This window comes from Hetaerina americana, unplaced genomic scaffold (genome assembly GCF_022747635.1).
Source record: "Hetaerina americana unplaced genomic scaffold, ioHetAmer1.1.p SCAF_7, whole genome shotgun sequence".
Classification (NCBI taxonomy): domain Eukaryota; kingdom Metazoa; phylum Arthropoda; class Insecta; order Odonata; family Calopterygidae; genus Hetaerina; species Hetaerina americana.
In genome coordinates, this window is record NW_027287316.1 from 29,071,133 (window position 1) to 29,091,234 (window position 20,102).

The following is a 20,102-nucleotide window of genomic DNA, read 5'->3' on the forward strand; positions in this document are numbered from 1 at the left end:
TAAACAAATATCTTTTGAATCTATACTATCTCGGAAATCACCCAAAATATCACTCAAATTATTCGACTAATTTCGATTTATAATGATTATCTCCGACTAATGACTCTAAATCTAATTTGAAAAGCGCTATTTCCAACTTATATTTTAATATTAAGTTCCAAGAAATTCTGGGTAATCAAGACAATGAGTCACAACTTTTAAATTTACCTCTTTATTATCCAAAATTAAAACAAATAAACAACAGGATTTGGGACAGACGTAAACAAAGAGAAGGAGGCGTGACTAATATTCAAAATTTTGACTCCTTTCCACATTTCCCTTGCCCGGAGAGTAAACTCGAGGAAAACCGCTGAATCAAGCCTCCAAAAAATCGCCTCCCTGAACCCGCCCCTAATTCGGGGCGAAGGGACGGGAATTTCGGTCGTTTTGAGAGAAGAAAAACATCACGCCCGTCGTCGGCGAGGACTCTTTTTTATTTCCTTCCTCTCTTTACTTCCCATTTCCCTCCTCCCTCGCAGGGGTGGTAGGGTCTGGGATCTCCCCGGCATTCCTGTGTGAATGTGAATCGGATTATGTGGTTAGGGGCGCGGAAAAGGGTCGGGCGACGTTGGGGGGTGCGATGGAGGAGGATGGGGCAGTGGAAGTTGGGGGGGGAGGCCGAGATCCACAGGGTCCCGGGGATGGGCGCCTGGGGGGTGGGAGGCCGGAAGAGGGGAGGGGAAGTTCCGGAGAAGGGGCGTGGTTGAAATCCCAACCCCTCCCACTCTCCCCTCCCCACTCCCCCCGTCTCACCCCCCCTCCGCACGTTATAAATACACCCTCCCGCTCCGTGTTGCCTCTGAGTTCCGTGGTCGTGTTTCGTTGTTGGTGGTTGGTTTCTAGCGAGCGAGGGGGAGGAGAGACGGACGTCAGGCAGGAAAGCGGGTGACGACATGGCAGGGCCCTTCTTATCTCCCCTCCCCGGGGATCTCCTCTCGGAGTACATGTTCGGACGCAGGAGGCAGGTGAGTGGATTGCGATTCAATTTTCCCCTTTTCTTCGGAGATGCCAAGTTTTTGATCCGATCCGTTCGCTGTCGAATGATTCGTAAACGCCGATTTAGAGTTCATCAAAGGTGCTGTTTCAGAAAGAAACCTGAATATCTTCAGGGTTAATTTTAAATACGTTTTTCGACTAATTTGGGCGATGCTTTTTTTGGAAAATTCTATCGAACTTTGCTTCGATTGTAATTTTTTTATTTAATTCGATGTAATTTTATTATTATTTCTAATTATGAGTAATAATTATGAAATTAATTATCTCCACATAAATGCTCGGGTGTTTATTTGAAAATAATCAGCTTAAATTACTTCTGTGCCTTTGAACTCATTAAATTGTGTTATTTCATGAACCACCGGTAGTTTCTATATACTCACGAAGATTCTGGCCGCATACTTTCAGAAACTTGCTAAAGGTATCATTAAATCTAGCCATACAGAACGGAGATTCCCGGTATAATGATAAAGTCAACCACGATATTTATAACATCTCAACAGACAGGTCCTTTGTTCGTCTTATACGGTTTCAATGTAAGAAGCGTCTAAGTACGATAAATACTTACACCCCATTTATGTTATTACGATGAAGAACGGATATATTTTTGGGTTTAAAAATTTCTCGCAATTATACAAATTCTAGAATGCTTTGAAAAACTCAAACGATACATTTTTTTGGGTTTCTTCGTTCAAATTAAATTCGATTTCTCCAGACTGTACTGAAAAAGGGAAATAGGGATCCAGTTAATTCATCACACCTTTTGTTACCATGCTCTTATATATGTCAGTGTTTTCATCAGTCGCATTCAAATCTGAAGAACGAGGAATAATTCTAGCGAAATCCCTAAATTATTTGAACTTTTCACGGTTCTCTACCAGAGTCTGTATTAGTTCTCAATTTTGCAGCTCTAAGTTGTGTTGAAAGCATTAATGGAAGGCTGCACACATGTAATGGAAGTACTCTTTTTACTGAGGAGTTGATGAATGTTCGACATCCTGTAGCTCCAGTGTTGTAAGGAAATATTAAATTGTTCAATATGTTATCAAACGAGGAAACGGTTGCCATTAACTTCGTGTTTTTGTTGATCTAAGAATTAGAAAACGTTGTCTATTTTAGGGTGCCATTTCAATTGTATTTCCATTGGATATGGTGACTGATATATTTTTTGTGTTTTATTCCATAAGTATGAACATTAGTTGATTTGAGCGTTCAAATATTAGAATTCGAACTCAAAATAATTTTCAATCCCAGTTTTCCCAGGGTGGCTGCATGAATAACACAAGATTGATAAGTTGAATCATGCATCGAGCAATAGGTCAAAAGTAGAATGATAAGTGTTGCTTAAGGCTCGGTGGTAAGATCAAATTGTTATATGGGGTGGAATCGGTTTGCGGAGTTTGTGCAAAAGTCTGCGAATTTAGAATCGTTTACGAAGAATAAACTGTGCAACCATTTCCTTAATAAATATTGAAGTTCTCATTACTATATCACATCTGATGCATTTATGCGTGTTCATAAATTAATCAGATATTTCAGTGTTATAATCTAGTATGAAATAATTTTCCAATTCCAACTACAAATTTGATGGCTGAAAATTCATTTTTTTTAATTTTAACGATGCTTTTTTTCTCCTTCTTTAAGCATTTACAAACTAGTTTACATGACCACAGTTTTACAGTAGCGTGTATGTTATTTCTCGATTAAACTAAAATGCGGTCTTATAAAAGTTTTTCCATTCGAGATGACACTTTTTATTTTTTTCCAAAAGAGAGATTCTCTACATGACACTTGGAACCCGATTATACCTAGTTACCTTGAATGCACTATTTATTACGCACCTGCGATAAGTATTTGACTATCACAGTCTTTCTGGGGTTCTTCGGTGTTAAATGCCAGCAAATATTACGTCAACTTCGACTGGTGTGAATCCGAATATTTCAGCCGGTTTGAGTTTCTTTGAGTTTCAATTACTTACACTTTCGAGTATTTTCTCAGTTTGACTGCATTCGAAACTATGATAAAAACAACCTCGGAAGTAAAATTTCTGCATGTGTCCTTTTTTCCCAATTAATGATTTATAATATGTATTTTTCATCTTCTTTAATTTTTCACGAATTTCTATTAGCAAACTTTCAGATACAATTTAGAGTCTTTGAATGTGTTTTCGTGCTATTTTTCCGTAATTCTTCCGTTGTGTCAATTAATTCTGATCCAATGCTTAACACCAAATTACGCCAAAATCTAAGTGAAATAATTAATGTTTTGAAAGGTATTCCTTATAATTTTCTTCATCTATCACAAGTGAAAAAATGCTTGTTTCACTTTTGGAACATTAATAAAGCGTGTCGAAGTTCCCAACAATTGTGCAAGAATATTGTGATTTTAATGCGTAGGATGTCGTTAGTTTTGAATTAAGTGTTGAAAATAGAACGAAAAATATCCCAGCGCATTTAAAGGTGCTGGTAACATGCCACTGCTGTGCTCTATTTACGCAATAAAATATTACTTTCATTATTGAAATGCTGTGAATATGCGGAGAAAATATATTCCCCTTGCACGAAAAACATCGTAGTGATACTGCTGTGGAATTTTATTAAAATGCTCTTGCTAAATGAAAACGTATTCCAGTTTTTTTATTAAAATATATATTTATGCATTTTTATCATTTCCACTCCGCCCACATCTATGCTATGCATTTATTGTTGAATAAGTCGAATTGGTCGTATATTACCGAGCATAATTAATATTTGAAATCGATATCAGTTACTCTATCGGAAGTATTTCTGCGAATTGTGCCATTAAACATTTCCTATTGAGTGCCTGCTTATATTTTAATTTCACACCATATCGCTTACTTTATTTCTCTATTAGTTGTTTTTAAACCTTCGGAATGACGAGGAATTTGAAGATGAATGCTAGGAACGAAGTAATGATTTCCGTAGAAGCAATAGAATTTAGCATCTTTTAACAATGAATTAAGTGCAACCAACAGATGAAGGACATCGTCATCCCAATTGCTACGAGTGTTACTTCGGATTACATACCCCTGAATTAATCATTTTTGAAAAATTAGGGTCATTTTTATTAAATAATTACCCTAATTCAGGAGGGTACTTTCAACTCCTGGCTGTAATTTCTTCTACAATTGTCTAGTAAGTTAAATATTTATGAGATTTACAAAATTTTTATTTTCATTGCCATGATTTTTCATTGAATTTAACAATTACTACCAAGTCTATAAATTCACATTTTTTAGTTTGAAATTTTTTTTTTAAAGAATTTGAAATCTCCTTTCATTGGATGAAGTGTGTGTGAATAGTATAAAAAATTATCGCAACTTATCAAAGTGTGAATGAGGCCAGTAAATTTATGTTTCTTGGCTTGCCTGTAGAGGAGGAATCGGACCACATTCACCCCACAGCAACTCCAGGAACTTGAGTCTTTGTTCCAGAAGACGCACTACCCAGACGTCTTTCTAAGAGAAGAGGTGGCCCTAAGGATCAATCTGTCTGAGGCAAGGGTCCAGGTAAGCAGTTAGCATTTACTATGATACAGGTCCAGGTAACATTTAGTATACTATATTACAAAACTCTGATTTTTTTAAATACGAAATGTTCGTACTCGAACTTCTCTCTGTGTTTGGTTCCAAGAGCTTCTCTCTTTAAAATGTTTATTATTTGTAATAAAATAATAAAAATATATTTTTAACGGGTATATCGCGCTTCCACAAAGGAGGCTGTTGATGAATGAAAAGTTAAATAATTTTTCTTAGCTAAATTCATACTTCAAGAAGTACACTTAGAACGTATATAATTACTGCCAAGCGCGGATGAGTGGAGGGATAACGTGAAAGAGTTGCTGGTAGGGAAACTGCATTGAGTAGATAGTGGTAGGTATTACCTTTGGACTAATTTCCGAGTTTAACCGCAGAAAACTTTTATAGTCTTATATATAATTGATGGATTGATAATAATACTTAAAATAGAAAGGCAAAAAATGTATTATAATATAAATGTAAAAAGTTCAATGCCCTTTACGCAAAAGGTTAGATTTTGATGGTTAAGTATTTACAAATTATTGAGGTACTTACTGCATTTATTTCTCCTTTGAATCCGTTCGTCTTGGTGGCGCAATTTCCTACATCAATGTTTGGTCCTTGAGGAACGAATACAATTGTGATATAGGTTCAGGGGCTACAAATAGATTAGACAAGAATAATAGGTTCAGGGGCTACAAATAAATTAGTCAAATATAAATGTCAATCTATATTGCGCAGCGTATAACAATAATGAGCATCTAATGAAAGATAAGAGCGGACTTTTGGAATCATGGACAACTGGACTCATTCAAAACCTTATATTATTGACTAAGAAAGCAACGGATGAAAAGGATTCGCTGCCCGATATCATCCCTGTCTACTAAAGAATTGAACGAATAAATGGTATGAGGGACAATGAAAGTAGGTGGGCAGCTGATCAAGTCGGTAAAGATACTAAAATCAAGCTTGAGCTAACAAATCAGCATTCACTGTGTATAATTATAAAACCAGTGCGATAGGTATGGAATGAGAACCAATTATGAGAAAATTTTCATGAAGTATAGAAGTTACAATTTAAATTTGACAGTTAATAGTTAGAGCAGTTGGAAACTTTCAGTTGATTAAGAAGTACTTTAGAGGAAAATTAACTCATTAATAAAGAATTTATTAGGAAAAAATTGTTTTTTATATACGGGAGTAAAAAAAGGGAACTTAAGATACAAATGAAAGATTATTAACAGCTTCTATAGTTCATTAGAGAAATGTAATTAGTAGAGAGTAATGTAGCTATAGCTTGGCCTCCACATGGCCGCCAGAGAATAAAAGTAGGTGGAAGATTTTATTCAATGTGATGTTGGAGTGGATATAATAAAATATTACGGTAAGTAAGACAGGTAAAGTGATAAACATTATAGGGGAAGAAAGGTAGATGCCTTGGAAATTCGGTACCATGTAATGTTTTTTATAACATTTACTCTTGAGTGTAAATAGGCGATTCATTTTTAACGAACCTCTCCTCCATACCTTTAACTCGCTGGCTTGATATTAACATCATTTAAATCGAAGTCTATCAAAAAATAATGGCAATAGAATCATTAACTTCGCAGTTTCAATACTTGGTCACCTAAGGATCTTACCAACTAAGTTGAAATCAAATCGTTTGCAACAAAAATGGGAAATACTTTTTTAGTATCTTATCCAAGATTTATTCATGTCAGTGCTTTCAAACATTTTCAAGCATGTTCCTTTTGCCTTCGGCTGGTGCTTCATTTAAAAATTTAGTGTTCTTTTGTGAAACTCCTATTGCCAAAATGCAATCACTTAGAACACTACTAAATGTGGCAAATCCAACCGAGTGCTCACTCATCGAATAAAATACATTATATTGAGGAATAATTGATGTTACTCCATCAATCTTAGAAATCACATCCAAATTAGCATTCCAGCAAATCTCAAAGCTGTTTGTTCATATAGCCGAATAATTTTACATAAGTTTCTTTGACCACATACCTTAATTCACTATATATTGAAACTATTTGATAATTGAATGAACTGTGAACTGAATTCATGATTATTCTATAAATTGCGTCCTGATAGTCTCGTCTTTCCTCTCGCTTTACCAAGACGGAATGAGATATCTGGAATCTCCACCATCACTAAATCACATGCCAAATTTATTTAATCATTCTATATAATCTCAAGAACACTAAATTTCCCCGAATCAAATTTGATATTTGTTCTAATTCTAATGTAATTCAATTCGTAGATCTGGCAATGCATACGATTTTAATTTTTTTTAGTGAATTCGTGAGGATTCCCGGTCCTAGTAAAAGCGTCCTCTCACATTGAAAACATTCCTTCCTTTCATTGTTCTCAGAGAATTAATTAAGTATTTTCGTTTAACTTAGACTAGAGTCCCGTTTCTTCTAGTTTTCCGTTGTATGCTCTAGTCCAGGCCTCAAACCCATAGAGTATTAAGCTGGAGATATATTTTCATTAAGTGCTCTTTTGACCCAAGAGTGCTTTTCCTGACTGTTAAAAGAGGCTTTCTTATCTTGATCAACGTATTGGCCTACCTATTCTACTAGCAGTCTCTTTGCAATTTCATTACATTGACCCTTCTACATATGCTCTCTATATAGTCTGTATCTCATGGTAGAATTTGAATTCCCTTTTTCCCACTCGGGTGGCATTCGGCCTCAAACAATCATCTTGATCTCCCTTCTACTAAGTAAAATCGCCCTCTTCAGACCACTTCTTTTCTCTGATAACACATTTGTGTCTTCAGCAAAATGAAGAATTCCACTTCCTCCTTGAATAAAATTATACAAGTTATTTTACTTATATCCCAAAGACTGAATTCTACTCACTACGTTAATTTTGCGTACTTTGACGCAGAAATACCACATGGATAAATCAGTTAACATCTTTTAGTTTTTGTTTTATATTCCATTATTTTCAGTCTATATTTAATCAAAACTACTTAATTCTATTTCATTATTATAAAACTTCTCATATTTGTCAAAAATGGGGAACTTACGTAGGTTTGACATTCTTCAGTATGTCATTCAGTTCCTGTAAAAATACCATAACATTTTTCCTAATCAATGAATACGAGCAACTTAATCTTTTTCAGCCCGTAGTAATTGACCGACCGCGATAATTTCTCTTGTGCCTGGACGTCTCCATAGTCCTAGTTGGTCCTTATTTCGGAAGTGCTCGGATTCATTTTCAATTTTTCTTTACATAATTCTTTTCAAAACCTTCTTCGTTAGTCTCCGTTTTCTTGAAATGTGGACCGTTATGTTTTAATGGAGTGCTTCCTCACTTATCCAGTATAAAATAACACGTAGACCATTATAGTTGACAATCGAGAAGAAATGAATTCAGGTAGAGTGGAAAGAATACTTGAAAGAGCTAAATGCTAATATCAGTAGTTATGGATACATGGAGGAAATTAAAATAAATAAGAACATTTTGATTTCATGAATACTTGATAGTAAGGGAAAAAAACTGCAACCGAATCTTGAGTCGAACTAAGATATTAGAATAGGTAATTATTCCAATATATAGTATTTACAGTGAATTTGAGAGATATGGGAATGCAGAGAAGTTTTGGACTAATTCGTAAAATTTATGAGGAAGAAGTTTGATTACGTGACCGTTTGAAGTACGAGTTTTAATTCGCATTTTGAAAATAAAAACTGCGTAAATAAGTGGCAACATATAATTAATACTTACACTGCCATTAATTTAATACTTGTGCAGAAAGGGTTGTACTCAATCGTGCGCACGTTAATAAGAGGAGGGATGTACGTGATACTAATTCAGAAATGAGCAAGTCAATCAAAGGATTTTAAAGTCTTTGATATTGTTTCTAAAGCTTCACTTCATTTAATTCTGGTGTAAATAATGTCTTTTCCAGGAATATTATGCCACATTCACGTATATCGAGAGCAATATTCCAACAGTTTTTCTCTTGCTCCTCGTTTTCCCAGTCCGAAATTTCCATTTTTTCTCCTAAGCCTTCGATTGATCTCCAAAATCTATGATTATATGGTTTTCGTCGTATTTTATATTTTGATTACTTCTCTGATTCTTATTTTAGAACCCTTCTACTCCATCATCTCCGCAGCCTATCGCGCCATTATGATATTCATGGGTAGGTGTAGTTTTGAACTGAACACGAAAATCAATAAATTTTAATGCAGGAAATTTTTCACTTTCAATCCATAACACTCTCTCATTGGTTAAATTATTCCCCCACATGTATTTCCTTTTACGTTCAATATGTGTAAGCTGTTACGCTACGTAGTAGCTCCCCCCTCTCTCGTTCCATTTACTTTAAACCATTCTCAACATTTCAGGTTCATTTTTCGCATGCCCACTTCTTGTATCTACAGTCTTCCAATCGTTCTATCATTTTCATTGTTCAATTATTATAGTATACCGCAACTGAGTGATGTACTCTGTTAGTATTGTTTGGTTATTAAAACGGGGGAAATATTTTAATCGGAATGGTTACATCATTTTTAACCAGTAAAAATGCATTAATGTATAAATATTTTAATGCCATAATCCTGTAATTATGGACTTTCAAAGCATTTATGGGCTGCTGCTACTCGAAGTAATTACGTGATTGCTTCTCTATTCTTGTTTGCAGTGGCAATGGGGACACTACTGTTTTTATGCTTGTAGTTAGTTGTGTATTAGAAAATATATATTCAAATGCATCTATTACCTAATATTTGTCTACTAATGGCTGGTACCCTAATAATTTCCTCATCCCAAGCCACATGTCCTTGAGGTGGATTTCAATGGTTGGACATGCAGACACAAGATATCGAAGTACATAACACGAAAACCAAATTAAGCTTTCATAGATGGAGGTAAAGATGACTAGGTATACAAGTATATGAGTATTACTGCACTGGTTTGTGTTGATGAACATTACTGCACCGATCTCTGACTTTAGAAGTTCACCAATATGAATCAGAGATCCTGTTCTCTCCTTCCAGAATCCGGATTTACGTGAAAATATGTTTTTGGGTTACAAGTCTCTTAATCTTCATAAGACCGAATAACGAAACAAACTTGGTGACATTCCACGCTTTCAATTAAAACATACACCGACTCTATTCGATGCTTTCACCCCAGTATTAAGAGACAGCAAATTGATGAAATCGAAATTTATCTTTTGATAAGGATGTGAAAAAATCTAATCCGGTTGGTTTGAGTAAAATGTGTGGATATTACCAAGTTTATTATTCAGTAATGTCCACATTCCTCGAATAGATAACGCCATCGATCACTTTCTTTACCATTCGATTGACCCATCATATCCCAAAAGGGTCGACTTCATCATCCGAATGGCATCAAAACTCGTACCCGACTACTTATTCTTAGACTTTCTCATTTCACGGTTAGCATCGGTATGTGGTGTTGGTACAACCGTCTTTACTTTGTAAGACTCAGATTTTTGCATAGCCTTCGAGCATAATTTGATCGATTCAAATTCTGTTTCTTGATAAAGTAAAAAATAATGAATGAAAACGGAAATCACAACTTACTAGTTATTATATCATATTGAATACTAAAAATAAATAATGAAAAGCGAGGAGAAAAGAGTTAAATGAGTTCAGCAATGTTGCCTCCGGAGACGAAATTGGCAGCATCACTGAGATTTTTGACCTGCAATTTTCATTATTATTAAGTTCGTTCTGGTAAGAAAGAGGTATTCTTTACGAGCGTATCAAGTGATAATATTTTTCTGTCAATTGATGATTATATTGGACACAATCTCAATCGTAACCTGGTAAAAATCTTTTGTCTCCATGCGTTACGAGAAGCTGAGAGAGAAATTTTATTGTTTTACTTCAGAAAACAATATGAGATTTACTTACCGATGAATTTAGGCATCATTTTTTCAACCATACGCACAATTTTCTGAAGCTGCCTTCTTTCCGCGTGGCTGTCCAAATAAAGAAAGTGTGCGCATGATACTCTTATAAATCTTTTTATCCAGCAATGATTACTTAACAGTTGATCTTTTTGAATCACTTTTGCTTTTTTAAGACCTCACCGCTGATCTACTCATGTATGATTTTGCAATGGAATAATATATCATCCAATAAAACTTGGCATTTGTTTTAACTGAAGCCCTAAAAAACGCCCATGAATATGTCCCGGGGACTTTGTTACAGCTTCAGCATACGTTTTTTTGGCGTTCCTGAATTTTCATCTAGGATGCCCACCTTTGAGAGTTTAGATAAATCATAGGTGCTTATAACACGGATGCTGTGTCTTGACTATCCATCAATCGGATTCGCAGGTGTGGTTCCAGAATAGGAGAGCCAAGTGGAGGAAGCAGGCGAGGCTCCAGCTTCTGCAAGACGCCTGGAGAATGCGCTGCCTGGGTCTTGGTGCACCGCCCCTTTTACTAGGTGAGGGCACACCGCATGCTATGAATGAATGCACGCGAGTATACCTTGATACCCGCTGACCCACGAGTATGTTTACCCGAATCATAATCGGAATCCTCCACCTTCACCCCCATAGTGTACATCATAGGTAATCGACCAATCAAGAGATGTGTTTTGGACGTTCCTTGGCAAAGATTAATGCTGCACTTGCCCATTACTCTCCGTAGCCTAAGTTCTCGATTTTCCCAGATTAATTTCATCTTCTGTTCTTCATACTTCCTATCAGTCTTCTTGCCAAGCTAAGGTTTTTCCCATCCTCTGTCTTCCTTCCTCTAAGCCGCTTTCCAAATCCTTCTACCCCATCCCGCTACCTCTCAATAGCTCTTCGGTCCACTTTTTCTACCTTTTCTTTTCGATTTTAACAGCGTTTTCCTCTATGTCTCCACAGTACGTAATACTTCGTTGTTATTCCCTTCCATCCAACTTCTTTTCACCATTCTTTTCCATGCCCAAGAGAGAATTTCCTTTTTCTTTCAATTGTAAACATGCTTCATTTTTAATTTAGCCTTTTAATAATTGGTTTTAATTCACTGAAATTAACTGAATCTATATCTTACCGCTCATTCAACGCCTCACTTTTCCGATAACGGTTTAAGAAAAGGTACCTTTTGCATGGCATTCCTTGGGATATAATTTTTTAGGCTACCGCAATTTTACTCGCATTTAAAATCCAAATGAATTATTGTTTTAATTTACCGCCGTTTTAATAAAGCAAGCATACTATTCGGAGTAATTTCCCTCTAACAGACTAGCAGTAAGGTAATTGGTTGACCCAATCTATTGGCAGGAGTAATTACTCCAGGAAGTTTTCTTATTCTTTCTTCACAGAAAGTATTATTTAAAAACGTTCATTGTTTTTACGCTGTAGAGGTAAATAACAATTATGATTTATTCTAAGATTATAAATGGTAGATCTTGAATATTTAAACATTTTCGTTTGGACTTTCTGGTGTGTTCATCTGGAGTCAGCTGGTTTGGATCGCCCATAGTATAGTTTTCATCGCAGTGAATTGATTTCTCGAAGGTTCTTTTTTGAAAGATTAGTATATTATTAAAATCGACGCATTTTACGAGTAAGTAGTCCTTGGTAAGGATAACATCACTATTCCGTTGGAAAATACCTCGAAATGTATGGAATAGAAGAGTTTACTCCTGAATAATATGAGCTTTTGTTTGTAAATTAAATTTTGAGTTTATTTGCTTATTAAAAGAACGCTCATGTCGTAGTATAGGACACTAAATCATGGATAGAAGACACTAATTTTTAGTCACCCTCCTATCTGAAGGTTCCAATGAGACCACTTTGACTACCTCAGGGACTTATATCGTGATAAAAATTTCAAAAGGGCTTATTAGATTGATCACATAATAAACAGCGCCAGCTCTTCCTGGATTTCACAAATAAGCATACCAATACACAACTGAAACTCGTATTAATGTATTCACCTCAGGGCTGCATTTACCTTCTGAATGAGGTAGTAGTTTTAGGAGAGGTGACCGACAGCTGAGGTCACTTTTGCCATTAGGTATGGATGGGAAAGGAGGAAGGGTGGAGAGAAACCCGGCGTCGGCATTAGCCTACTCTCAAAGGAAGGCGCCAAGTGGTCCGCAGTTTAACGTCCCATCTGACGGACGGCGTACTTACTCAAAGTGATCCCCACAAATTGCCTCAAGTAGCGATCGAGATACCACTGAGAAGTATCTGCCGTATCCAGGATCCGAAACCGGGCCCTTCCGGTGGGAAGCCAGTACGTTATTCATCACACCATCCCGATCCCCCTTATGATTGGAATATTTAGGTCCACCTCCATGGGATGCTCCAGAAAAGGCGGTGAGGGATTTGGGGCAAACGTAATGGATATTGTCAGACCACGGGACAAAAATTTTGTTTTTTAATCTTTGCTTTTTTTTAAATATATGTAGATATAAACAACGAAGCAAATCGGATTAGCGCAAGTTTCAGTTGAAGATGTTTCATCTTCTAGTGGGGATTGATCAATGATAAATCTTTTCAAGGTGGACTCATCGAAAAGACAAGTCTCGCCACCTCTGTCGTGAATTGCTGTCATGTAATAATTATCGTCATATTTTCTATCTTCATTGATCCCCTCCCCCTCCATGTGCCACTGGCATGAAGCCTCCAGGCACGTGGTACGTTACGCTATACGTCTTTCATTTTTTCGACACGTGGATCAATATTTGCGAACTCTACCTTGAATTTTGAGCTTTTCGCAACCTGGATTACGAGAGCAAAAATAAAATATTTAGTATTGCATCACTATTTCCCATTGTTTAAAATTTGTGATCTTCGCTCTGTGACATCATACATCCTGTAATGCCTAAAACTCCTGAAAAAATACGAAGTAGTGGAAATTAATGAAATATTCACCCAGCTACAGAAGAAATCCATTATAATTTAAAAAGATTTCTAGGGATTTTAATGGAAAATCAAGATAGTTTCCAAAGAGGATAGATATGTCATGCAGTTGAAGTTACATATATGCATCCATTTAAATTGATCAGGGAACCTATTTCTCTCCTTTTCATGCGATTTAAGATTGTACTTGTATTTCGAATTCCCCTCATTGAGCTCAAACTTTTCAGAGCCCCTCTCCATACTTGTCGATTTAATACGTATGGTAAATACGGAGGATGACGAAAGCGACGTAAAAAGAAATATGAATAAACAGCTAAAAGCACCCCCTAAAAAAATGTCTGATACTACCTGAATCACCTCGAGGAAGGGGATGATGACCCCTATGCGATCCGTGTACAGTAGTTTATTTATACATTTTCCTGGTTCTAAAATCAAGAGTTTTAGTAACGCGGCGGTCCCTGCCGTCAGGCTCGGCACATGCCCATGTGCCAATGCCAAGCGACGACGCTTTCTTCCCGTTCGCAGGTCGGCCGCCGCCTCACCCAGGGCTGTCACCGCCCCTGCCAGGGGCCGGCGGGGCGGGGCCCCCCTCTCCCCATCCCCCCGACCACCACTCGCCCGGCGGGGACTCCTCTCCACCCTCCGCGCATCCCCTCAAGATGCCACCCCCAGGGTCACAGGGGGGGCAGGGGGGACCGCAGGAGTCCGGGGACGCCGCCGCCGCGGCCGCTGCTGCCGCCGCCGCTGCCGCTGCCGCCCTCTGCCGCGAGAGCTACAACCGGATGGTGCAGAGGTAAGCACCAACCGATTCGAATGGCTTGAAAGAACTTGGAAGAAATTATCCCAATCCAACAGCGGTATAACGGTTTTAATCGTCGGTTTTTGGCGAACCTAACTATAAATTTGATCGGAGAGCAATTACCATAAACATGGAGATGGTACCATTGCCTATATTGGTTTTATTATAGGATATAATTATACGTACCTATGAACCAGAGGGTTCTCGCTCTAAGGAATCGTACTGAAATACCAGTTCCTAGTTTCCGTGCCCAAGGCACCAACCCCAGAAGACATACAATTTCAATTGATGGCACAGGTTACTGCGAGTAACGGTACCTAGAATTGTAGCTCTATGGGGTGCCCTTCAAATAGGCTTTTTGGGAGAGAAGGAAGTAGAATTTCATTGCATTTCCTTACAGGTGTGCGGGAGAAAATGCGTTGAGAATTTTACATGCATGTAAGGTTTTTATAAGTTTATTTCAGCCATTATTTTGACAAGGTCTGACTAAGTTCTCCAATACAGATGAAACTTTCCTTTCAAAATTAATGGTGTGACCAAATGAAACACGAAGTCTCCATTACATAAAACACTATAGGAAGGCGATCAAATGTGTACATTTGATAAATCAAGTCATTAATCCAAACGAATGCTATAATTTTTGGAAGATCAAAGCCAAATTAGCAAATTTGGAGAGAAAGAAATTCTGTAGATTCAGACGAAATTAAGTGGAAGCGAGGTATCACAAAATATTACAAAAACACTAATTCCACGAGTTAAATATTTATTGCGACCTGGGTTTCACTTATTGAAGCTTTATCTTAATAATCATAGTATTTAACTCGTGGAAGTGCTCTTTTTGTCATATTTTGTGAAATTAGGAGAGATTGACTGTTATCGGAATGCGTACAAGGAATTGTTTTACCTCACTAAACCGGAGACGAAACACTAATGACAAGGCTTCATTTATGTACACGTATTTTATTTCGGCAATTTCTTTTTCCTTTTACTCGAGACTTGTTTAATAACTCTCCTGTGGTGACACAATATAAAGTCCTCTTCTTCAGTTCTTTTAGTTATATGTGTGATTATTTTTTGAGACCTCTATGTCTATGAGATGATACATTTTGACGATGTTCACATATTTTATTTTAAACTCCGACTGGAACCGAATTTATTGGTGAAAAAGGATATGAATACTTAATGAAATTAGTTGACTCCGGCGTAAATTTATGGAATTTACATAACATATTGAAATTAAATAAGTAATTTTGTAATTCCACACACAATTTAACTAGAACAATACCTAGGTTTCGACGTTGGACGTCATCGTCAGGACCTGATGGACGCGACGTGGACCCAATGATGACGTCCAACGTCGAAACCTAGGCCGTGTTCTAAATGAAATGTGCGTGGAATTACAAAGTTACTTATTTCATTCCAATATGAATGCTCAAGCCATTATGGATTAAGTATAAGGAATCAATGAAAATAATTAAATAAGCAAAATATCAAGCAGAGTTATATTTATGAAGATAATAATAAATAGGGCATTTTCTTAAGTCTTCCGTGGGCGCTGAGTTGCAAATTCTTATCTGAGGAGGGAATATTTACATCCAATTTAGCCCCTTGTGCATGAATAAATACTGGTGAATTCCCCGTTATTGTCGTAGATGAGGTATGTATGACCCAGGACCTTTCAAAGAAAATACCAAATTGTAACCTTTGACGGAAGTGGGGATGTTGTTGATGAGCAAACTGATCAATCTGACATCGGGGTTACTTTACCTTCCATTTTTGTAGATCTAATTAGGGTGTAGAGCTGAGTTCGTAAGGAAGGGGTGGATATGGACGAATAGAAGATGGGTGATAAATTTTAATTGAGAACAAACAGAAGTAGAGAATGAATAGTTAGCATCCCACTAGAGGTCGGGAACTGAGGGAAGAGCTTCATGCTGCTACCAAGACGCGAATTTCTCGTGTCGGAGAAATATTCTTCTTCTAGATACTCACTAATTTCGTGATTCAGTAGCACTAGAACAAAATCGACCCTTCGGAGCACGCAGATTAATTGTTGTTAATGAAAGAGATATCAGCAATCAATTATCTTTTAACACCCTTATCCGTCCTCAATGAAATGAACAAGGAGAACGTACACTTACCGTTATCTATTCACAAATATATTTTTCCAGAAAACCAACAGCAATTAAGCATTTTTTTTAAATGCCGTCATTAAATAATAGATATGTCCACCATAATGAAGATTGTAAATGAAAATTAAATTTATTAATCCCCGCACAATGCGTCATTAAAAAAAATTATCCCGATAGATTAAAATAAATACCTCCTTTCTTCGTTGGACAGAAAATAATGCCAATATGATTGAAAAATGTTATCTTTTATTCAGTTCAGGTCAACTTTCCAATACAATCGTATTTTTCACCTTTCAAAAAGTAAGAAAATGAATGCAGCCATTCAACATTTTCGGCTTTGTCTCTTACCATCACCGTATTAAGTCGACCTAAGTTTGTCTATCTGTAAATTTCATAAAACTAATAATTGTTTTGTACAACATTGTTATTTTTTCTATACGGCAGGATTTGTGTCGCACTCAATATTCTCCTTTTCTTCCCCGACGGCAATTTTAGCTGTACTCTCTGATATTGTCCTTTCTTCTACAGCATTATATGCCACATCCTCCTTGGCCCACCTATCCTCTCTTTCCTCTAAAGTTTTTTTATCTCTTCCTGTTTTTACTATTCATTTTCATGTTTAAATATTAATAATGATAAATTAAATTTCATATACGCACTTTCCCTCGGCAGCTTAAACCCCGCCGGCCTCCAGCTCTGCGAGAAACTCAACCCCCGCCTGCAGACCTCTGCCGCCTCCGCCCCTACCAACCTGTCAGCCAATGCCCCATCACCTCCGTCGCCGCCACCAGCCCACTCCCCACCCCCGACCGCCCATCATCCTTCCCGGGGAGTGCCGTCATCCCCCCAGTCCCGGCCCCCTTCCTCCCCGCCAGGGGCCACCTCTTGTCCCTGCATGGGGGCCATCGTGAGGAGGGCAAGTCTGCAGGACGACCCCCACGAGGGCCCCACGGACCTGAGGCACGGGGTCGTCGGGGGCGCCGCACGGCACCACACGGGGGCCGCAGAGGAAGACGAGGAGGAGGATGAGGAGGAGGAGGGTGAGGAGGAGAGGGGGGCAGAGGTGGTCCAGATGCGGAGGTCGCCGCCTAGCAGCTAAGAGACGGCGATGAGATTCGCCGAGAAGAAAAGAACGTCGCGGGAGGAGGCCATCGGGAGAACTCTCTCCCTTCGGAGCCGCGGAAACGTTTTGAGAAGGCCTGGCTCGAAGACTCAGCCCCTCGCGCTAAAATGATAATCCCTAGCATCATCTTTTACCTGAGTAACTAACTTGTGTGTGGTTTGAGCAATGTGTTGTGATAGCGAGGCTCCCGTGACGGTGACTGCATTTCCCTTCACAGGATCGTTTTGTTGTGAACCTGCAAAACTCCGAAGTTACCGGCCAAACAGAAGACTTGTTTTGAGGCATAAAAAGTTAATGGATATGAGAGAGTGTTCCGAACGCCAAGTCGCGTCAACCGGCACTCACCGCGAGGGGACTCAACTAGAATCCTCGTGGCATCTTCCAAATCCCGAAAAACATCATTAAAGCAATTTAGAATACCTGATCCACTGCAAGAGCATTTTATTTGCACACATTACTAATGAAGCAAGTTCTCTTCGTGGTATGGCTGTCCTGCATGTTGACACATTGTGATTTAACTATGAGCTCCTTAATTTTCTTATTTGAACTTCATGTACCTCGATGCGAGAATCCCGCTACAGCTTAAAAGTGATTTCGTGGATGACAATAAATGAAGTCATAAGTATTCACCCACGGTGAGCGAAAGTTCATGTTTGACACTTAAATGAACGTTACAAATATATTTTCTCTTTTTTCGTATGAACTAAATCTTGGGATACTTTCGGGTTTTCTTGACTGCTCATCCATAAACCACTCATAATACCTTGGAATAAAATGAATAGTAGACAAATATGATTGGAATAATCCGATTTTTCGCGATTACGGAAGAAACATATAGTTTGCTTGACATATCTACTGCCCTATTATTTGCGCACGTGTCGAATCCTCGCATCACCAAAAAATGGCAAATAGCAGTGCGCTAGTATGTATATGCAAAGTTATCTTTGGAGTGTATTGGCACTTTGCTCTCTATTCTTAGAAAACAATGTACATGAACTAATTTCATTTTGGAGTCAAACAAGCTGAAGAATGGAATTTCATTAATTTTACTGTTTCAAACTGCAAAGGAAAGCGATTTCCACCTACTTCAAACCGTCGCTGTTACAAGCGCACATTTGGATTCTAAAAGATTTTGAAATGCAATGTTGTGGTGGTATTTATATGTCATGCTTTCCTGGGTTTGTATACGTAATGGTAATTAATCTATGTACTCAATTTCAATTTTTAAGTACTCTACTGAGCGAAGATACCTTTGGCAGATTTTAAGCCATGAAAATCTGAGATTTACTTTTATCAAATGAAATTGTTCAAGCTAAGAAGAGGGCTAATGGGTAAGTTACTGTCCTAATGTTTTGCAATTATTATTCTATCGTTTATTCGGTAGTTTCAACATAATGCAGTCTTCATCACTTTGTACTACATCTAAAAGAGCACAAAGCAACAGTTTGCGAAATCGTTAGACTTACGAAATCACTTTTTTTTTGGTTTCGGTTAAGGCGTGGTGATGCGACATTATTTATCATTTCCTTCCGTCTAATTTCAATTTTCCCAATGCCGGATATGAACTTAAAGTTAACGCTTATCCTTTATTCAGGAAATAGTTATCGCCCCAATAAAGGTACCAGATCGTTTGAAATACTGTACATATTTTGACTACCTATTGAACCCTATTGCTCCCTCAAGAGATGAATCTCTTATGACGATTACCACAATTATTTCCGAGGGTCGAATTAAGTAACTATAAGTAGAAGTGATTTGATATCATGATTATGGTTGACATTTATTGTTATTATGGAGTATATATAGTCTGATTCGCATGTATACATGAAATGAAAACCTCAAATTTAGTACCCTAGTTGGTGTTTAAAATGAAAATGAACGTTTTGTGGATGGCTCACATAAATCAGTATTCATTTGTTTATTGTTCTCATAAATATGGTGAGATAAAAAGTTGTTTATGATTGAACGGTAGTAGGTAAACTCATACCAAAATGTTTCAATAGCATTTCTCAAATGAGTTATCCTTTGTAAACTGTTGTGTTGCTGTATATAGAAAATAATAAATATTCATCGATTTTGGAAACACATAATGCTATAGAAAATAAATAGTTCTTTTGATAGTTATGATTTATTTCACTAATGTTTTATACCCTAATAGGTGAAGTCATTTTTATGCACAATTTAAAGGACTACAATAAGAGTTAATCATTTCTGATTGAAAATACCCCAGTTATTCTATTCTATATAACGCGACTTAAAAGTGCAGAAGCTATAGATTATTCATAAAATTTAATTTAAGTTTAAAATTATTTGATTTGGAGTTAGGCACACTTTTTGATAAGTTCATTCGTTCTGTCTGAAAGTTTTTTAGTCCAATTTGAATAGACCGGGAATATGTTTTTCGTCCTTCTTTTGGGCACTACAGGTGCCATGTTTATTCAGATGCGGACGGCGGAGTAACCGCCTTTTATAAGTATGCATAACACTTTGTAACACAGTTCTGTATAGGAGCATGGAGTAGTTAATGATCAAGCAATAAGGTGAGTATTGGGTACTGATCAGATACTTTGAAAAGTTACGACTTTCAACCGAATTTTTATCCACGAATTAGGGGAC

At 37.4% G+C, this 20,102-nt stretch overlaps 1 protein-coding gene across 1 annotated transcript; it reads left to right on the forward strand.

The window, feature by feature from the left end:
• Positions 1-856: 856 nt before the first annotated feature.
• LOC139696272 (pituitary homeobox 3-like) lies at positions 857-19,567 on the forward strand. The gene is made up of 5 exons (XM_071594965.1): positions 857-1,004; positions 4,427-4,561; positions 10,905-11,016; positions 13,958-14,225; positions 17,036-19,567. Exons 1-5 carry the CDS (start codon positions 933-935, stop codon positions 17,460-17,462), a joined length of 1,014 nt encoding a protein of 337 aa, XP_071451066.1. The 5' UTR covers positions 857-932; the 3' UTR covers positions 17,463-19,567.
• Positions 19,568-20,102: the final 535 nt, after the last annotated feature.

Bases quoted from the DNA above. Each gene is read 5' to 3' on its own strand.
- LOC139696272 (XM_071594965.1), top strand. From the start codon at position 933: ATGGCAGGGCCCTTCTTATCTCCCCTCCCCGGGGATCTCCTCTCGGAG. The intron at 1,005-4,426 runs GTGAGTGGATTG...GCTTGCCTGTAG, and splicing joins TGTTCGGACGCAGGAGGCAG to AGGAGGAATCGGACCACATT. The intron at 11,017-13,957 runs GTGAGGGCACAC...TCCCGTTCGCAG, and splicing joins TGCACCGCCCCTTTTACTAG to GTCGGCCGCCGCCTCACCCA.